The 20,159-nt window shown below is 44.9% G+C and overlaps 1 protein-coding gene across 1 annotated transcript in view; it reads left to right on the forward strand.

Annotated features, from left to right (window-relative positions):
* The window catches only part of KCTD19 (potassium channel tetramerization domain containing 19), a 2,885,268-nt gene that overhangs the window by 2,671,955 nt on the left and 193,154 nt on the right, over window positions 1-20,159 (forward strand). The window contains exon 13 of the mRNA XM_086945566.1: window positions 1,529-1,683. Within this exon, the coding sequence (XP_086801692.1) occupies window positions 1,529-1,683 (155 nt within the window). The remainder of the gene's footprint in view (window positions 1-1,528; window positions 1,684-20,159) is intronic.

A 20,159-nucleotide genomic window follows, 5' to 3' on the forward strand; every position in this document is an offset into this window, starting at 1 on the left:
TCACCAGCCGACTGGACTACGGCAACGCCCTCTACGCCGGAACCACCGTCAAGCTCCAGAAGAGACTCCAGCGGATCCAGAATGCCTCAGCCAGACTCATCCTTGACATCCCACGAAACAGCCACATCTCCGGACATCTGAGAGACCTGCATTGGCTCACCGTCAACAAAAGAATCACCTTCCGTCTCCTCACCCACGCGCACAAAGCCCTACACGATCAAGGCCCGAGCTACCTCAACAACCGCATCAACTTCTACGCTCCCAAACGCCACCTCCGATCAGCCAGTCACGCCCTCGCCGCCGTCCCCCGCATCCGAAGAACGACAACAGGAGGAAGGTCCTTCTCCTACCTGGCCGCCAAGACCTGGAACTCCCTCCCTCCCGACCTGCGCCTGACCCAAGACCACCTCTCCTTCAGGAAGAAGCTCAAGACCTGGCTGTTCGAGCAGTAGCAGCAACCCCCCCCCCCAAGCACCTTGAGACCCTCCGGGTAAGTAGTGCGCTCTATAAATGTCTTAGATTGATTGATTGATTGATTGATTGATAGATGCCTCATGGCTCCACGGAAACCAGGAACAACGTACTATAAAAAGCCGAACAATGTCTAATTAAACTCCGGTGAAAAGATGGGATGGTTAGAAACAAAAGAACTCCTGTTAAACAAGCCTGGAGTGCTGCTGGAATGAAGGAGCGCAGTAGCAGCAGGATGCTGAACTTAAGTTACATTTTGATAATCGCCTCTCTGTCGCACGGCCTGGCGGCCGTGAAAGTGAAAGTACGGCCGGCCGGCCGTGGGCAGTGAATAATTAGGGGAGGAGAAATGCCTGAGGCAGAGCGCACGCTGGGTGATGCCTGTGGGAGGGAGGCAGATGGCTTTGATGTGCACGCGCTTTTCACAGGCACTGCATGGAATCGCCCGATGGTTAAGCTCTGGCTAAGCCCCAATATCTCTTGCCAGCAATGCGCAAGCGCATTAGCAGGCGAGACCTAAATATGACAAACAGGATTTCAAGCTAAAACAAAAAAAGAGGGTAAAGAATAGAATCTATGCTTAACCCTCTAAATTGAGAAGTAAGGGGAGAGAGGGAGGGCATAATGGTGAAAAAGAGAGAAAATGTAAGAGAATTATAGGGTGCAGGAAGAGATATATAGAGAGAGGATCTGAGACGAAAATACCAATTGAGCAATTGAGGGAAACGGGGGATGACAAAAGAGAGATAAACAGGAAAGGAAAATGCTCAAGATGGGAGAGAGGAAACAAACATACAACGAGGAGATCATGAGCATGGATAGAGAGAGAAAAACAGATGTTTTTTCATAGAAGAACAATTGATGGAGAGGAAGGTAAAGATACAGTTTTGTGGAAGGGGAGGAAACATGGGGGAATAAGGTAAAGGGGTAGTGTTATGAGAGCGCAGGTTACAGATGTATGAGCAGAGGGTCTGTGGGCTAGAAGCTGGAGAAATTATTTGGTCTGTATCTCCCTGCTTATTAACAGATTTTTGCATATGTTTACTTTCATTTACAGATACAGCGTTTCTCAGTTTTAATATGTCACACGAAGAAATGTTTTATGCAAGAAAATGCCATTTTTTTCTTACGGATATCATCTTGGATTCCATGAGAAATAAGGATCCTAAACGAATAACAGCAAAAGTGGTATACCTTGTCAATAAACTTTGGGTAAGTACTTTGATATACACCTTGAAACATCTACAAACACTTGTCTGCCTTCATAGTCGATTCAAACTGATAGTAGATCACAGAGCACTGACATTCTTTTAAAAAATTCAGTGTACTCTGTTTTTGTAGTACCATACAAGTAGAAATCCTGTATTCCCTGTATCCTTATTTGGATATTGCTGTTTCTGACCTGCTTTTTAGGCTTGGCCTAAAGAAAGGCAGCGTTAGCTGTTTTGCCAGCCTCATGTTCTCCGAACAATAGTATTTAAAAATACATATATATGAAGGGGCTTCCAATCAACACTATTTCACTGTTGATCTGTTGACATGTCAGTCAAATTAAAGTCTTGCCCATGCCAGCAGAAGATACAGAGCATCAGATTAGCCCACTCCAGCCGTTGGATGCTTCTTTTTTTTACCCAAGCACATGTATCTATACACCTAAAAAATAGTTCCCCAAAAATAGAAATTGTTAGGCACTTGCACTTTCCAATGACTGATAGTCTATATTTATAGTAGGGTTTTGATGTAGCACTCTGGGCCAACCCTCTTACCAGTTTTCCTTTGCTAGTCCTTTTTTTTGTAACTTGAGAGGTGAAGGCGAGTTAGCATTAAAACAATCAATTTCTATTAACAGTATAGCTCATTTGGCTAAACAATAAGAACCAGGAATTAGTGACTATAGTTATAAAGTTTATTACAAGTGAGCAGTAAGTCAGGACAACTTAAAGTTTTAAATCAATGGTGCATATTTATTATGTGTGTGAACATTTGAATAAAAATGAATACAATTGTCAGTATATTAAATTAATATTACATATAGCAAATACTTACTTTGTAAAAAATAAGTGCCAGGGCCCTTTTCAAGAGGCCATTGCAGCTTTCATTTCCAATTGCCCCCACTAGTGCTCCAGATGAGAGTACCATCACAACTAACCATCATACTCATACAAGTGTAACAATTCAGACTTTAAATATACATGAAAAATACATGCCGCCCAAGCTATTCTTACAGATTTGGGTGTCAGGTTTACTGATTTTAATGTATATTTAATTTTTAAGCAACTGTTGTTGTGCATCTCACAAAATAAACCAAACAGCAACATGATGTGACAGATGTTGACAAAAAAGTGGCTGAGCACCAGAAACCACTGCCTCAAATTAAGCACTGCATGTAGCATACAATAAAATCTTGAATATGTGTGTCTAAGTATGACTAAGAACTACATTTAAATGCAAATATGAAACATTAGTGTACACCTTGCATAAATCATTATTGTTTTTTCCAGTATTGAGGTATCTTTCATAGAGTCACATGCCGAATCAATCCCCGTAGTGGGAGTCCCACAGTACATAAATAACAAAGTAGTAAAAAGTAAATAGTATATTTCCATAGGCTATTATGTAGGTCATTGTAGTTTCTAAAGTAAACAAACTTTTAACAGATGAGGATGGTTTATTCTTCAAGTCTCTAGAGAGTATATCATTTAATACAGTTAAGTCACACAGTGTATGTATGAATCTCTAATCCTCCAGTAAATACGCTTCAATATGTGATGTCAAGTTCAGCACGTTATGTTAATATTGTTAGAGCACACAGAAAGCATGAGCTAAAAGCATTTTTATTTGATATATTTTTGACATGTAGAGATCGCGCCAAAATGATGCTGCTCCAATCACCCCTCTAATGGCAAATCAAGCCATCACATTATGATACACATCTCCGATCAGACGTACAAATCACGATCAGGCAGTTTTAATCAATCAATCAATCAGTCAAATAAACTTTATTTCGCATTAATTAAAATGCATAAAAGTTAATGAAAATAAAAACAATAGACAATAAAATAAGAAGGTACATATTCTAGATTAGTACATAAGGATTCTCCTGCCTCCTTCTACAGACCATAACACCCTTAAAATTCATGTGATATGACAGATTTTCAATGTAGCCCACAAGAAAGATGCTACCGTAAAACATACAAAATGATAATCCAGTTGCTGTAAAAATGTCAAAGCTGTAAGGTGCTGTCGAAAATTGTTTTTTCGTTAAATGGTATCACATACTTTTTCCTCAGATTGGTATATAAATAACTAAAGAACAAAATGTGTGAAATAGAGTGAGTACACTTTCCGTCACATGGGCAAGGTGACGCCAGCTTTACTGAATATGCATATGCGGGATAACCCATCATGTAATGTAGTTTAACCAAAACCTTGTCAGCACAAATCTGTGCTGAGAGTTCTCCACAAAGGACAAACAGTATGAGTTATAGGTTGGTATATTCCTATTAAACTTTTATCTATCTTTAAAAAACACCTGTCTTTTTTTACTTCAACCATAAAAAGCTCCTTAAGCTTCGCATTTGGATAACTGGTGCACAGTTGGGGGTTGTCGTAGAGCTCATTTAGACCCAGAGAGGTAAGAGTCGTCGTGACAAAAAATAGCCATGGGATTCTCAATGCATGATCTAACTTCAAGCTATCTCTCAGTATTGATTGATTTAATTTGACCTTCTCCCCGTTCCACATCGAATGCCATAACAATATGGGAGCCATTTTGATGAAATCACCAATGTATGGTAGACCCAAATCCTAGTGGCTGATGTAGTTTGAACATGCTTGTGGTAATGCTTACAATCTTTTGCAGAATAAATCCTCAATTCGCTGTAACACTCTGATATCTGCCATACCCCAATCTGCAGCCCCATATGAAGCAAGTGATTTGGCATTGGCTGAATAAATATTTACCATATCCGGAATAGGTTTAGAGCCTAGTTTTTTTGCAAACTTAAATAAGACTACTATGCTCTTTTTCATTTGATTAGCTCTAAAAATGGATTCTGGCCTTCCACTTCAATTTATTATCAAAACGTACCCCTAGATATACAAATGTCTCCGCCACTTCTATGTTTCTTTTTTCTATAGCAATTTTTTTGTTTTCTGCCCTTACAATAAGTGTGACCGTTTTATTCTCATTGACACGTACATCTAAACTAGCCATAAAGGATGTGTACTTTTCAATGAGACTCTACCAGGGCAAAGGCATTCTGGCCAACAAGACTACATCTTCTGCCTAAAGAAGGGTTGGAAGAGGGCGTGAGTCAACATACAGGGTATATTTTGCATTTTCAATCAATAAATTCTCAGGTTGATTTGTATAGAGGGCAAATAGAAAAGGGGTAAGCACGCAACCTTGTCTTACCCCTTTCCGACATGAAAAGCTTTTGAGAATTCACCTTGTTTTCCAAATGGCACACTTGCCATTGCCCCCTTATATAGCTGCCTTATAGAGATAACTATTGGAGGCTCCACTCCCTTAGTCTCCATTATAGCCCATAGCTTGCTGTAGGACATGCAGTCAAATGCTGAAGATAAGTCCATAAAGGCCATACACAGTTCGCCCTTTTTTACCAAAGAATATTTGCTGCTATTCTCATTAGGTTAAAACATTGGTCAAATGTACCTTTCCCTTGTCTAAAGCCACATGGTACGTCCGAGAGGGTCTTATTTTTTTCTGCCCATTCCTCAAGCCCTATTCAATAACATGCGGCCCATTAGCTTCTCCGTTGAATCATTTTGGGTGTTGGGTCTATAGTTATTTAGATTCAAGCCATTCCCTTTTTAAAAAACTGCAATGATTATGGAATGTTTCCAAGATGATGGGGGTCCAACTCTGGCTATGGAATTCAAAACATGTATTAAAAGTGGGGCCCACATTTTCTTGTTAGATAGGAAAGCATCAACAGGCACCCCCTTTGCCCCATTGGCCTTTAATGAAGGTGCCTGTTCTAGGGCGAGTTCAAACTCAGAAACATCAAAGGTCAGATGGTAATAAGATGGTGGTTCCTGCCTGATCTCTTTTTGACAGTTCCCTCAATTGTTTGGAAAGTTTTGCCATAACATGTTACCCAACTATCCTCCTCAATGTGTACATATAAGGAAGGGGTCCCTGTATCACTCAAAAATGCAGCATTAACAACTTTCCAGAAGTCTTTACTATAACTTCTGACAGATGCTTGCCTTAAGTCCTCCCAAGCTTTATCTTTCAGCCTATTTTTCCTGGCTTCTTTATAGTTTAAACCTTTTATTGTTTTCAAACATGACTTTCATAGATTCCCATGCGCCCACCCTCCTCCCCTGGGAATGCTCAGCCTTCAGCATATTTGGTTACTGTTATACAACGGCTACGAAAATCTGAGGCTCTCTCAGGAAGGTTCTATAAGGTGAGGCTAATCTGATTGGTTGTTACATTATTTTGGTCTCTTTTACAAAAAGAGGTGGATATGCTACAAAATGAGATGATACCTAAGCCTTTCTTTCTCTTTTGTACCTACTGCTATGTTACTTTTTATTTACCGAGGCTCCCATTCCGACGACGGGGAATGATACAAGCTATGGGAATCTATGAAAGTTGGCAATACTGGAGAACCAAAGGTACAGGTAATTAACTTGCTTTCTTCAGGCAAACTGTGTCTCCTTCTCTTTCTCTCCTGTCTTCTTGACCACTGTTCTCCAGCCACTACTCTGTTACTGCTGTACTAGGAACTTCGCCAGGGTCTGAATCTGGCACAGCTAGCACTAAAGGATAAGACCCTTCTGTACTGACTTCAACTCTTGACTCTCTCAGACTCCCCCTAAGGCCAAGCTGTTGGGGATCAGCTTTTTGCTGATCCCCAACAGCTTGACTAACAGGCTCCTATTGTCTCACTGTAACCACCGGCATTTCAGGGACAGGTGCTGTTATCATATCAAGGGGACAAGGGACCATGTGAGTATGGGTGTCATGCACCCAGCTGGGGAAACCTCTGCACCTCACTGCTGTTGTAGTGACCAAGATGACCTAATAGGAGACTTACCATCAAGGTTCCAAGCATGACTTGCGCAAGTGCTTCTTCACCATAACCCAGTCGCCGGGACTGAGATCACAGCACTGATCCTGTTTAGTCTGTAGCCTCTCCTCTAACCTGATGCGACACAGAACACACCAAATCAGCCAGTCATTAGCAGTAATCAAGATTCATGTAATCTGTAATGCTCACAAGCACATTCGCAGGCACAGCTGGCAGTCTCATAGCTCTGCCCATGATTATTTCATGGGGAGCCAATCTTGTACTCCTATCCAGAATACTGCGCATACTCATCAACACAAGAGGCAAAGCATCAGGCCATTACAAAGATATTGAGGCACACACTTTAGTCAGAGTTTATTTCAAAATCCCATTGACCTTTTCCACAATTCCAGAAGCCTCCGGTCAGTAACTGCAATGTAACCTCTGTTTGACTTGTAATTCTGCACAGACAGCTTCAAGACCTCATTATTAAAATGAGTTCCTCTGCCTGACTCAAAAGAAGTCAGGAGCCTGAAGTGTGATATTAACTCCTTCAACAACAACTTAGCCACTGTGAGTCTATCATTTTTCCTTGTCGGGTAAGCTTTAACCCAACACGAGAAAATGCACACAATCACTAGGATATATATTATGACATTGCAAAACAGTTCTCTTAATAAAGTCCAGTTACATCCTGTTAAAGGGGCCACCGGATCTCCCTACGTGAATCAGTGTTACTACCATTCATCTGCCTACATTTTGCTGCTGACACACAACACATCTGTGAAACAATCCTTTAGCCATCAGTCTGAATCTGGGGTTGAACCATGTTTGCCTGAACAAACGCACCATGGCGTCTCTACCTACATGTGCAGGTCTGTGATAATGTCTCGCCATTTTAGACAACAAACTATCGGGCAACACAAGTCTTCTATCTCCTGAAACCCAAATGTTGTCCTCATCACTTTTGACACAACCTGCTTTAATCCAGTCTTGCTGTTCCCCGTCTGACACTTCCTCCTGTAACCTCTTAACTTCCTCCAAAGTATTAACTGTGTTTAACAAAAGATTACAAATTGCCTCATCCTATTTTTCATTGTGGTATTTCCCATTTAAGGTACAATCTTTCAGGGCACAATATCTTGCGGTCTTATCCTCATACCTGTCGCACACAGTCACACAGTCAGTTACACTGTGATGTGCAGCACACTCCACAACCACAATCTAAGCAGGTAGCTGTAATTCCTTTAACAGACTGTGCACATTCTTGCCATTGTGGATTGATGACCCCAAAGAGGTCATAAATCTGCATTGCAACCGTAGCCGTTCAAAGTCTTGAACAACACCAAAGCCATACTATCAGTAAAAATAGTCACTCTCAGCTGGTCTGAAACACAGCATGCTCTAGTAAGAGCAATCAAGTCGGCCACTTGTGCAGAAAGTACTGCATGAAGCCAGGAGGCTTGGACTACACCTGAGCAGTACAGACTGCATAGGCAGCTTTCAGTTTTCCTTCATGTTCTTGTACTAAACAGGAGACATCAATAAACATCATATAATCTGATTCAGGTATAGGCACATCTTCTATGTCAGGTTTTGGCTAGATGCATAGTACAGTAACATCAAGACATTCATGCTCATCTTATCCTTCAACAATTTCATTTCCAGGAACGGGCAAGATTGTTGCAGGATTAAGTGTAATACAATGTTTTAATGTAATAGTTCAAGCTGCAAATATCACCTGCTCATACTTGGTAAGGTCGGTGGCTACTGGTAAGATGCTGCATTCTGGTGCGAGTCCACAGTACCTCTACAGAATGGGGAACAAAAACAGTTAGAGGATGACCCATAACGTTGCTTTCACGCTGTTTGATGCTGGCACCTGTGGAAGACACAGCTTTGAGACAGCTGGGCAAAGCAGAAGTTACTGGGTCAAGTGTAGCTGAAAATTATGCAAAGGGTCTGTGAGCATTCCTGCGCATCTGGTTTAGCACTGAAAGAGAGCATTCCTCTATCTCACTGCAAAACAAAACAAAACATATATTGTAATTAGGCATTCCCAGTGCTGGGCACAACAGATACATTTGAGGTAGTATATGTTAAGGGGCATGGCTTTAGGCCTCAGGATAGGGGAGGGGAATGGGTAGTATTCAGGGAAGGTTTTGAGTGTCAGGGTGGGGGGAAGGTAGGCGGTTTGTAGGTTAGGGTAGGGGTAGGGAGTCTGGAATAGTAGCAACCTTGGCCATGCATACTCCTTTACCATTCATGCCTTTTCCACCAAATTGCTGGGTAAAGGCATGCACGGTAAAGGAACGTGTGGTTAAGATGCATTCATTGTTTGGGCTGTGTGGTAGAGGCACGCATGGGGGGTGGGTAGGCGGTTTGTAGGTTAGGGTAGGGGTAGGGAGTCTGGAATAGCGGTGACCTTAGCCACGCATATCCCTTTACCATTCATGGCTTTTCCACAAAATTGCTTGATAAAGGCGTGCATGGTAAAGGAACTCATGGTTAAGATGCATTCATGGTTCGGGCTGTGTGGAAGGGGCACGCATGGTTTAGCCATGTTGCCTCTATCATACAACCGTATTTGACACCACCAATAGGTTGTCAATATACGGAACTAGGACTGAGTAATAGGACATCACCAGAGACTCCTGATTCTTTTGAAATATTTGATTGAAGATAGATGAACTCTCTGCATACCCATACCAAATCTTGGATGTAGAACTGAATTACAAAGAGGAATTGACAATTATAATGCAACAATATGGAGAAGAAAGCTACTCATAACTCAATGACGGAGAACCACTTCTGACTTTGCTGTGCTTCTTTCATTTAAACTATCATTACCTTCTCTTTCAATTTCTTATGTTTCATTTTCAAGTTGTCACTGCACTACTTGGCATATCTCAGTTCATCAATGGGCTTACACTGCCAACAGTTCAAAAGCTGTTAAATCATCAAACTAACCTCAGGTTTCTATCCATGTGAAAATCTGTACACAAAATGTCCCATGTCTTTCGTATCAATAGTCTTTGTCCCACTATACTGCTTACATGCCTGAAACAGCCACTCATAATAGGCTTGTACTGAATATTTGGACTCTTGAGTTGTTTTGTCAATTTTGACCCAATCAATCTCTTTGGGTGATATTTTTGATTCCAAAAATATAATCAACTGTTGATACTTTTCCATCACCACTTGTAATGGAGCGTTTGATATGGGATGTCTCATAGGCTCCCTTTCAGGCCAGTCCACATCAACTTTGCATCTTGACCCACAAGTTACCTTTAACCATAATTTCAAATAAGATAAGCCTGCCTCTGTTTGCATAAAGCGGAAATATCTTGGTATAAAAAGAGAACAAAATCTCAAAATGGATCGAGCTCCAAAATTAAGCAATAGCCTGCCACATACTTTTTGGGGATTCTTTTACTATTTATTCAAGTTGGGTATCAGCAGCTTATATACATATATTATGACCACTAATGAAACTATACAGTAATATGTTATCATAAATGCAAATCTTTCCTTCTTCTGTCACCCTCATTCATTTATTCAATTCAGTCTCACCTACACGGCTCTCACCAAATCACATGCATACTGATTCCACTAACATACACAAAATATGAATGAACTAACATTTATAGATGCAAATAGGAATGTATACAATACTGCAAGGATCAAAATCATAAATATCTCTTTACTATACTTTGAACCTGGTGGCTGGGTAAATGGTGCACACTCCAATCTGGTGAACAGTTATCCGTAGAAAGTACAAATATTTTAATTTGGTGCTTCAGGAGGAGGGAGAGCCACCTAGTCACCCTCAAAAAGAAGAAGACAAACAAAAGTCTTCTTCTCAGTTAAATTCCAAATAGGCTCCAAGCACTCCACAATTAAATCACAAGTATATTATTTAATGTAAATGTCCAATGTCTTTTATTCAGACATAAACTCTTTTATTCCTTGAACAGTTCATCTGTACATATTCTTGGTCAAAAACAGCTTCATGCCAACATGTGTTTCATCCGTTTAGTTAAACAGGACTTCATCAGGGCTTATTTAATAATTATCCCTTTCCTAATTTCAGTCACCAAGAGACACTCCGTGTACAATGTCTAAATATCACCTTATTCAGTCGAAATTCCAGTGTAGAATTGTATGTTAAAATACCTCCGCTGTTGATAGGTATAGTACTCCCATCTCATACGACAACGCTGGGAATTTTGTATGAGATGGGAGTACTCTGGGGGCGGCACCACTTCAGCACTTCTGCATTTAAACATGCCGGGAACGTGAACGCGTGCAGCTGGCATGCCGCTGGAGTGCCTAAAGCAAGCCTGTCTGCGCCCATCCACGCCTGGATGCTGCCAGACGCCAGACATGCTGCCGGTTTGGGTAACGGTAAACTGACCTACTCTGGCAACGAGCTTCTTGCCATTAGAGAGGCAGTGATCCCTTGTAGTTCCTCTCCATGTAGCATGCTGGATGGCCCGTTCCAATCGAGGAACTGTAGTTTCAACTCCTGCGCAAGTATCTCGTTACTTTCCACTTCGCTTCCTTGTGTTAGGCCGAATATAAACCTACTTAGCCTTAACTGTCATTCTCTAGCCAAGCATTTTCCTGATGTTTATGACTTGTTAATGGATGAGTCTCCCAATGTTTTCTTTCTGACTGAGACATGGTTGTCAGCTGACATGGTGGCTGAGCCAGGTCTGGCACTTCCCCCAGGCTATAGTATTATGATTTTCAATAGAGGGGGAGGTATTGCAGTTGTCTTTAAATCCCACTACACCTGCACGTGGGTTAAAGAATCATTGGTGGGCTGCGAATGTACGCGCTTTGGGATCCCTTTTAATGCTAACTTCGCCATTTCCTGCCTACTGGTTTATGGTCTGCCAGGACCCTCGAAGGAGTTTAGGGCTGTATTAATTGAGACAGTCAGTTCCCTAGCCATGAGATCTGCCAATTTCAGCGTTATTGGTGACCTGAATCTGCACCTTGAAAATTCTCATGATTCAGAAGCTGGTAATTTTTCCACTGATCTAGCGGCTTGTCAGCTGCTCCAAATGGTTCATGGCCCTCCCCATTCTGCTGCCCATTTCCTAGACCCAGTCTTCTCCAAGCTTCTCCATCTTTTAATTGCTACCCCCATTCCTATAAGCTGGTCTAGCCACTTTTTGGTCCCCATGACACTCTCAGGGGTTGAACAGCCACAGAGGGCGGTCCACAACCTCTCCTTCAAATGCCCCTGGCATAAAATAGACATTGATCACCTTCTTTCCATCCTCATGAGAAGCACGCCCAGTCTGTCAGAGGATCCAGACACTGCATTTAACACACTGTCGGATTGGCTACTCCGTCCGCTGGATACACTTATTCCTGCAAAATGGTCTAACAGTCGTAACACTAAATCCAGTCCCTGGTATAATGACAAACTTGCCACCATGCGTGTGAGAAGTTGGCCTGGAATATGATGTCCACTATTCAAGTGGGCACCTTGCACCAGTCCAAATGACCCTTATTGATGGTAGGTTGTAAAGTCAACCTTATAGACAGCTATCCTAGTGGTAGCAGTGAAGAGCAGCCTTTAGGCTAAGACCTAGAGGCGAGTTAAGCAAGTTGTTTTACAAGTCTATAATCTCTTGAATGATCAAACGAAAGCACACCACACAAGGTATATATCAAATATATATGTATTTAATCTAAACACAACCCCTCTGGTCTCTTTATGAGGTCAGAGGTAAAGGTACAATACAAGGAACTTGATTAGCATACCATAAGTTGCACATTATACGTTATGCCCTAGGGGCCTCACAAACCATATACTAAAATAGTGGAAAAAGAACCACGTGAGAGTTATAAAGCAGGCCTAGGGCCTGTAGGACCACTGAGGCGACCAGGAACTACCCAAGGTTAGGATGCAGGAGGCCCACGGGGGACGCGTGCAGTGTCTAAACACAGCCACGGATCACCATTGACTTCTATGGAAAACAAACAGGTTACAATTTTAAAGATTAAGACACTTAGGGGCGAACTATGATGGAACCCTTTTAGACTTAGTCACTTCGAGAGTCAAGGCCCACAGTAGCACCGGAGTACTCGTGTTACCTCACCCAGGCAAGCCGGGTGCATAGGTGTCTTTTGGTGTCGGGTTTCGATGTCGATTCCTATGGAGAGCTGCGAAGAAATGCTGCAGGTGACCAGAGGAAAGTGTCCAAGTGGATCCAAGGGTGGATCGGAGATCTGAAGAACCTGAAAGCAGAGGGAACAGAGTCTGGGCCACTTGCCAGTGACCAGGATGGCGATAGGAAAATGCCAACCAATGTCGGGTGATTTCAGGTGAAAGAAGTGAAGCTTGACTCTTCAGCCACAAGGACCAGGAGGCATCGATGACAACCAGGAGCTGGATTCAAGCTCTACCACAAAGGATGTTGAGTGCTGCAGTGTCAGAATCCGAATTGGATCCAACTTGCCTTGGCAACAGCAACCCATGCAAGATTACAAGATTGGCCAAGTGGAGCACCCTTGCATGACTCAAGGTCATGCAAGGGTGCTCCACTTTGCGTACCATCTGTGGCCTTTGCATCAACACTGGAACAAGCAAACCCTTGATGAGTTATCCAATCCGCTTCCGACAATATTATGGCTGGGCCTGGTGCAAGTGATGATGATATGGTTGCTGGTGTCGGTAACGGCTCTGAGCGAAAGTGACTGCCTTCGGCCACAGAAGTGGACCTTGACTCAGGATGGCCTGCTGATTCAGTAGTACTTGTGGCGGTTCCTTCAATTTCCTGCCGCTCTTTTTCGAACCGAGAGCTAGCCAATGTTTGTACTTGGAAACATCGGCTTCATTAAAAGGAATGAATGTATTGCTGGCCAGTGCCTTTTTGTACTGTGGATCCAGAATAGTGGTACAAATGTAATGTTGTTCTGAATGTATTTTTTTAAGCCTTTCATTGTCAACTAGGCGGGTTAATAAGCTGTCCGCCAACTGATATGCGTCTTGCTTGTCAGTATCATCTTTGAACGTTGAAGACACTGCCTTCAGTTGGTGCTCTAGCATGCGCAACAAGGGGATAGCTTTGCCCAAAGTAAAGTCCTCCCTGCTGACTTCACGCGTGAAGACCTCAAAAGGACGAAGCATGTCTGGCAGGCTTTTAACTAGGTTCCATTCCTCCACCTCTAGCCTCATGTCTTTCATAGAAGAACCCCGTGCAAAGACATACTCATTGATTACCAAGCACTGCTCAAACAGACGCTCAAGCACGTAGAAGGTTGACTTCCAACGTGTTGCCACCTCCTGGAGGAGTCCTCTGACTGGAATTCTACGGACTTGTTGAATGATCCTCAGCTGCTTCCGGGCCTTAAAAGAATGGCTGAAATGTGGCAGATTCTTCGGCAGGTGGTCAGTAACTTGCTGACTTTGTTTTCTTTTTTCAAGAAATCTTGAACAACAATGTTAATACTGTGCGCCAAACACGGCACTCTGAAATAGCCACCATCATTCATGGCCCTAACAAACTGCCATTATCCGTGGAAACATAACCAATCATGCACTTTCTTGGATGCAGCCATTTAAAGACCTTACTGTTTAACTCCTCCAAAATGTTTACTGCTTTATGAGATTTCTTCATGCAAACATGGCTACTGTTGCATGTTTCCGACTAGCTTGAAAAATTGTGGCACTTTCAACACCTGCAGACATCTTGTCTCTAACCCCTGCAAAAGAGACCCAGTGTGCAGTGATGCACATGTAATCAAGGACTTGGCAACTGGTCCACATGTCTGTTGTCAGGTGGGTAGTGTGAACAGCACTCTTCTGCAAAGCTGCCCCAATCACCTCCAGCACATCTTGATGTAGTGCTGGAACCGCAACTCTGGCAAAATAGGACCGGCTAGGAACCTTCAATTTAGGGCAGACTGTTGCCACAAATTCTAGAAAACCCACCCCTTCCACGAAAGAAAAAGGGAGAAGGTCCAGCGCTAACATTTTAGCCAGCATTGCATTATAAAGATGTGCCGTTGGGTGGTTGCGTTCAAATGGCGCCTGCGACCAAAACATGCTTTTAATGGTGGTCTGGACCATTTTCATACGTGATGATGAGGATGCAGACCTCTTCAACCCAGTTAGGCTCATTGATGTACTTTTTCGCATTGGTGTCTCTACCAGACTTCTGTGCCTCCTTGATGTTGCTGGGGTAGAGGAGGGTGTGGGCGCTACCACTGCAGTGCTGCTGCCAGGGGTACTGTGTGTACCAGAAAGAATATCTTCACCTCCCCCATGCACGATCAGCCCCTTGTCATCATCAGATGCAATATCAATGAATACATTTGGATTTGTTGTACTTTTGGCTTCCCGGACCTTACTTAGGTGGGCCACCCACTGGATAGTGTGGTGTTTTTGGAGATGACCTCTCTGGCCTCCCGTACCATAGTTGGTACCAAGCTTACCCCGACTAACTACAGTGTTACAAATCGAACAAATAACTAGGTTTTCCACCTTTTTGCTAATACTAAAGAAGTCCCAAACTGGGGAGTTAAGATTTCTGGTGGTGGTGGTGGAGGTGCTACTTTCAATGCCAGATGAAGTGGAGGATGGGCGTGGCCGAATTTGACTCTGCTGTGCACTTACAGTTACAGCACCACTACTTGAGGTAACGTAGGTCGAGCTCGATGGAGGTCCCTGCCGGCCGTTCTGAAGAGAAAATATGGCAGCTGTAGGTCGTGTTGGTGTAGTAGTTACTTGTGTTGGTGGCGGTACCAGTGCCACAACGCCCACATCCCTATCAGCAGCAATTCGGGATAGGGTAAAAATGTCTGTCTGCTGCATGCCCGCTGGGGCCGGAGTGACGACTGTGATGACTAGGTCGTCATCGTCAGACTGTTCATCAGCAGCAGAATACACCACTTCTACTTCTTGTTCGTCGTCATCACCCATAAGTGAAAGCGTTATGGGAACCTTCCTTTTAGCTACCTTTGTCAGCTCATGGCGTGCCTCCCTCTCAGACTGCATTGGTGGGTTCCAATCAAGATCTAGATCATCAGAAGGAAGGGAGCTTGAAGAGGAACTTGTACTAGCCCTCCTTGACCTTTTTCTTGCTGGGGATCTGGAAGACAATGGCTCATCAGGAGGAGTGGCTTGCTCGGATGATACCTCCGCTTGAATCTCGATTTCCTGATGTGCCCCTACTTCTGGAGGAACAAGCATTGTGGGCAGTTGTGCCTCTCCATGCACCTCTCCATGCGCCTCTACTTGCGCCACTCCTTGCGCCACTCCTTGCACCTCTCCTTGTTGCACCTGTGGTTGAACATTCGTCAGATGAGTTACACCTGCGTTGATTGGATGCTACTTTGCGATGAGTCAACGCCAACATCACTGGTCGATGGTGAAAGAGCAATTAAAGAGGCTGCCTCTGCGGCACTCATGGACTTGGGCCTAACTTGGCGTGGTGGCACTGAGACCAATGAAGTGGGGGTGCTTCTTCCCGCTTGGTCCCCGGCGGACACCACTGCTGCAGGCATAGTTTTTTTTCTCCCCAAAAAAGTGTCTGTTGGCACACCAGTCTCCTTGGTAAGTGGCGCCACTTGCTTCTTCTGCTCCATCTTACTGGCAGTGGCACTGGCAACTTTCTTGGTAGAGGAGCTACGGCCTCTTCTTCAGATGTCAGAACAGCAGGATGCAGTTGCACGAGTTGCAGAGTTGTCTGTGGCCACCACACGTGACGTCACGTGACGTTGTGCACACACCGCAGCAGGACTTCTTCCTGGCACTACAACAAGTGATGAGGATGATTCCTGGTTGTCAGTCTTTGTGCACCTAAAGCAAAGGAAGCCAGAGGAACATCAATTAAATAAATGTTGCATATGTCCTGCTTCAATTAATATTTGCAACTAGGCATTTATTATAACACAACACACCCAAAAACGGAAAGACACTAAATAAAAATTGCAATTCTAATCCAAAATGGATGTTTAAATTATTAGAAGAGAGACCACACAGAGAGAGTTGTTTCATGCACCACTGAGTACCCCTGAACATAATGGATGAAAGCAAGGCAGACTGGGTGCAGGCCTATTCAATTCAATTAAATTCAATTAATTTATATAGCGCGCTACATACCCAGAGGGTCTCAAGGCGCTTGGAGAAGGGTGAGGAATTACTTGTCAAATATCCAGGTTTTAAGTTGCTTTCTGAATGCTAGGTGGTTCTGAGTGAGGCGAAGGTGAATGGGAAGTGAGTATCAGATTTTAGCCGCCAGGTAGGAGAAGGATCTTCCTCCCATGGTGGTTTTGTTGATGCGAGGTACAGCAGCAAGGGCTTGGTGGGAGGAGCGTAGCTGGCGGGGGGGGGTGTAGAAGGAAAGTTGTGTGTTGTGGCATTCGGGTCCAAGCTCGTAAAGTGCTTTGTGTGCGTGGGTTAGGAGGCAGAATGTTATTCTCTTAATGACGGGGAGCCAGTGGAGGTTTTTCAGGTGACCAGAAATGTGGTCTTTACGCGGAATGTCTAGTATGAGTCTGGCTGATGCGTTCTGGATGCGTTGGAGTTTTTTCTGAAGTTTTGCGGTGGTGCCGGCGTATAGGGTGTTTCCGTAGTCCAGGCGGCTTGTAACCAGTGCGTGGGTGACCGTTTTTCTAGTTTCGGTGGGGATCCAGCGAAATGTTTTTTTGAGCATGCGAAGAATGTTGAAGCAGGATGATGAAACGGTGTTGACTTGTCTGGTCATCGAGAGTGAGGAGTCCAGAATGACGCCCAGGTTCCGTGCGTGGTCTGTCGGGTTGGGTGCTTTTCCAAGGGACTCTGGCCACCACGAGTCGTCCCAGGCGGAGGGGGAGGTACCTAAGATAATGACTTCTGTTTTGTCGGAGTTCAGTTTCAGACGGCTGTGCTTCATCCACTCGGCTACTTCTCTCATTCCTTTATGTAGGTTGGTTTTGGCGGTGTTAGGGTCTTTGGTAAGTGAGAGGATCAGTTGAGTGTCATCAGCGTAGGAGATGATGTTGAGGTTGTGTTGGCGTGCGATGGCCGCGAGGGGGCTCATGTATACGTTGAAGAGGGTGGGGCTGAGTGAGGATCCTTGAGGTACGCCGCAAATGACTTCAGTGGCCTTTGACTTGAATGGTGGTAGGCGGACTCTCCGGGTTCTTCCGGCAAGGAACGATGTGATCCATTCCAGTGCTTTTCCTTGGATTCCGATGTTTCTGAGGCGTTGTAACAGGGTGCTATGACAGACTGTGTCGAAGGCTGCGGAGAGGTCGAGGAGGATGAGGGCGACTGTGTCTCCATTGTCCAGTAGAGTTCGAATGTCGTCTGTTGCTGCGATGAGTGCGGTCTCAGTGCTGTGTTTGGCTCGGAAGCCTGACTGTGAGGAGTCGAGGGATTTGTTGGTTTCGAGGAAGGCGGCGAGCTGGTTGTTGACAGCTTTCTCGATGACTTTGGCCGGGAATGGAAGGAGCGAGATGGGGCAGTAGTTTTTCAGTACTGTGGGGTCAGCTGTGGGTTTTTTCAGAAGGGCGCTGAGTTCGGCGTGTTTCCAGCTTTCCGGGAAGGTGGCGGAGTTGAGGGAGCAGTTGATGACGTCTCGGAGGTGTGGTGCTATGATGGAATCTGCTTTGTTGAAGATGTGGTGAGGGCATGGGTCTGTGGGGGATCCTGAGTGGATGGAGTTCATCAGGCGGATGGTGTCCTCAGTGGATATTGGGCTCCAGTCATTAAGGATGTTCAAGGGGGGTGAAGGTACGGCAGAAGGTTGGGTGGGTTGTTCTCCGGGTTGGTTGTCAAAGCTGTTGTGGATGTCTGCGATTTTGTCGTGGAAGAACGAAGCTAGGGAGTCGCAAAGGGCTTGAGAGGGGGTGATGTCGTTGGAGTTGGCAGTGGGGTTGGTAAACTCTTTGACGTGTTGAATAATTCCTTGCTGTTGTGGGCGTTGTTGTCCAGTCGGTCTTTGAAGGCGGCTTTCTTGGCAGTCCTGATCAGTTGGTGGTGTATGCGGGTGGCGTTTTTGAAGGAGTCCCTGGTGCTGGTGTTTGGGTCTTTTTTCCAGGCCTTCTCAAGGGAGCGACAGAGTTTCTTGGATTTCTTCAGATCATCGTTGAACCAGGGGGCGTTTTTGCTGCCTAGCTTGATTTGATGTTTTTTCAGGGGTGCTAGGTTGTCGGCGCTGTTGGTTAGCCATTGAGTGAAGTTAATGGCTGCTTGGTTGGCGTTTGAAGAGTGGGCAGGGGGGACTTGAAGAAGCGATGAGGAGATCTGGTCGATGGTGATTTTGTTCCAGTTTCTTCGCAGAGTAGGTTGAGGATGGTTGTGGGTTGTGGTCTTTTTGTAGATAAAGTGAACGCAGCTGTGGTCCGTCCAATGGAGAGCTGTGGTGTAACTGAAGGAGATATGTTTGCTGGAGGTGAAGATAGGGTCGAGTGTGTGACCTGCGTAGTGAGTGGGGGAATTAACAAGTTGTTTAAGTCTGAGGTTGGCGAGATTGTCCAGAAGGGTGGTGGTGTTGCTGTCGTTGCTCTTTTCTAGATGGAAATTGAGGTCTCCCAATAGAATGTAGTCCTCTGAAGGGAGGGCGTGTGGGGTGATAAAGTCAGTGATGTCTTCACTGAATTGTGCACGGGGTCCTGGTGGTCTGTAGAGGAGGGTGCCTCTGAGTGTGGTCTTGGGGTCGGTGTGGATCTGGAAGTGAAGGTGTTCGGCGCTAGCGAGATTGACATCTGAGCTGGTTGAGACGCGGATGGAGTTCTTGTGGACGATAGCGATGCCTCCTCCTGTTTGCTTGGTGCGGTCTTTTCAGATGATCTTGTAGCCTTCCGGGATGGCAATGGTGATGTCTGGGGCTGAGGAGGCGTTCATCCATGTTTCTGTTAGGAAGGCGACGTCCGGAGAGATGGTGTCTAATAGATTCCAAAGGTCGATGGCGTGTTTGTGGACTGAGCGGGTGTTGAGCAGGATGCATTTTAGGTGGTTGGTATCAGGTCTCTGTTTGGTGTTATTGGATGAGGAGTTGGTCTTGGCGCCGTCATACTTGCAGGAGTTGCATGTGAAGGGTCCATGGGTGTGTCCAGGGGCGGCTTGGGCGCAGTTAGGGAGTCGACCGGGGTTGAGGGCTAAGAGGGTGGAGCAGGCGTATGTAATGCGGGTGGGGAGGGTGGTACGGGGGCCAGGGGGTCTGGCGCTGGGCGCGGTCCAGGCGCGGACGGGCATAGACGGGCTTACCTTTGGCGCACCTTCGGCGCGGCCGCAGCGTGTGGACGCTGCGCGTTGGTTCATCTGCTTCAAATGGAGAGTGGGGGGGGGGCGGAGCATGGGAGGGTCAGCTGGGAGGCGGGATCTAGGTGCAGGGAGGGTCTGGGACGGGCCAAGGGGTCAATACAAAATGGCTGCAAGGTAAACAAATGCACAAAAGTAAATTATCCAAAGCGCTACACACCTCGAGGTGCACCACAATGAAAGCGCTAGCGGAGATTAATGTGAGGCAAGTAGCGTTATCGAGCGCTGCACACAGAGCTATCTATCACCAATGTCAGTTGTCCAACAACACGAGCGCTGCATACAAAGCCCAATAAAACTCTCTTGCACTGTTATCAAATCACGCAGGACACGAGCGCTGCACAGAAAGCCCAAAAGCAACTGTTTAAGTTCTA

The sequence above is a fragment of the Lissotriton vulgaris genome, chromosome 12 (genome assembly GCF_964263255.1).
Source record: "Lissotriton vulgaris chromosome 12, aLisVul1.2, whole genome shotgun sequence".
NCBI classification, from domain to species: Eukaryota; Metazoa; Chordata; class Amphibia; order Caudata; family Salamandridae; genus Lissotriton; species Lissotriton vulgaris.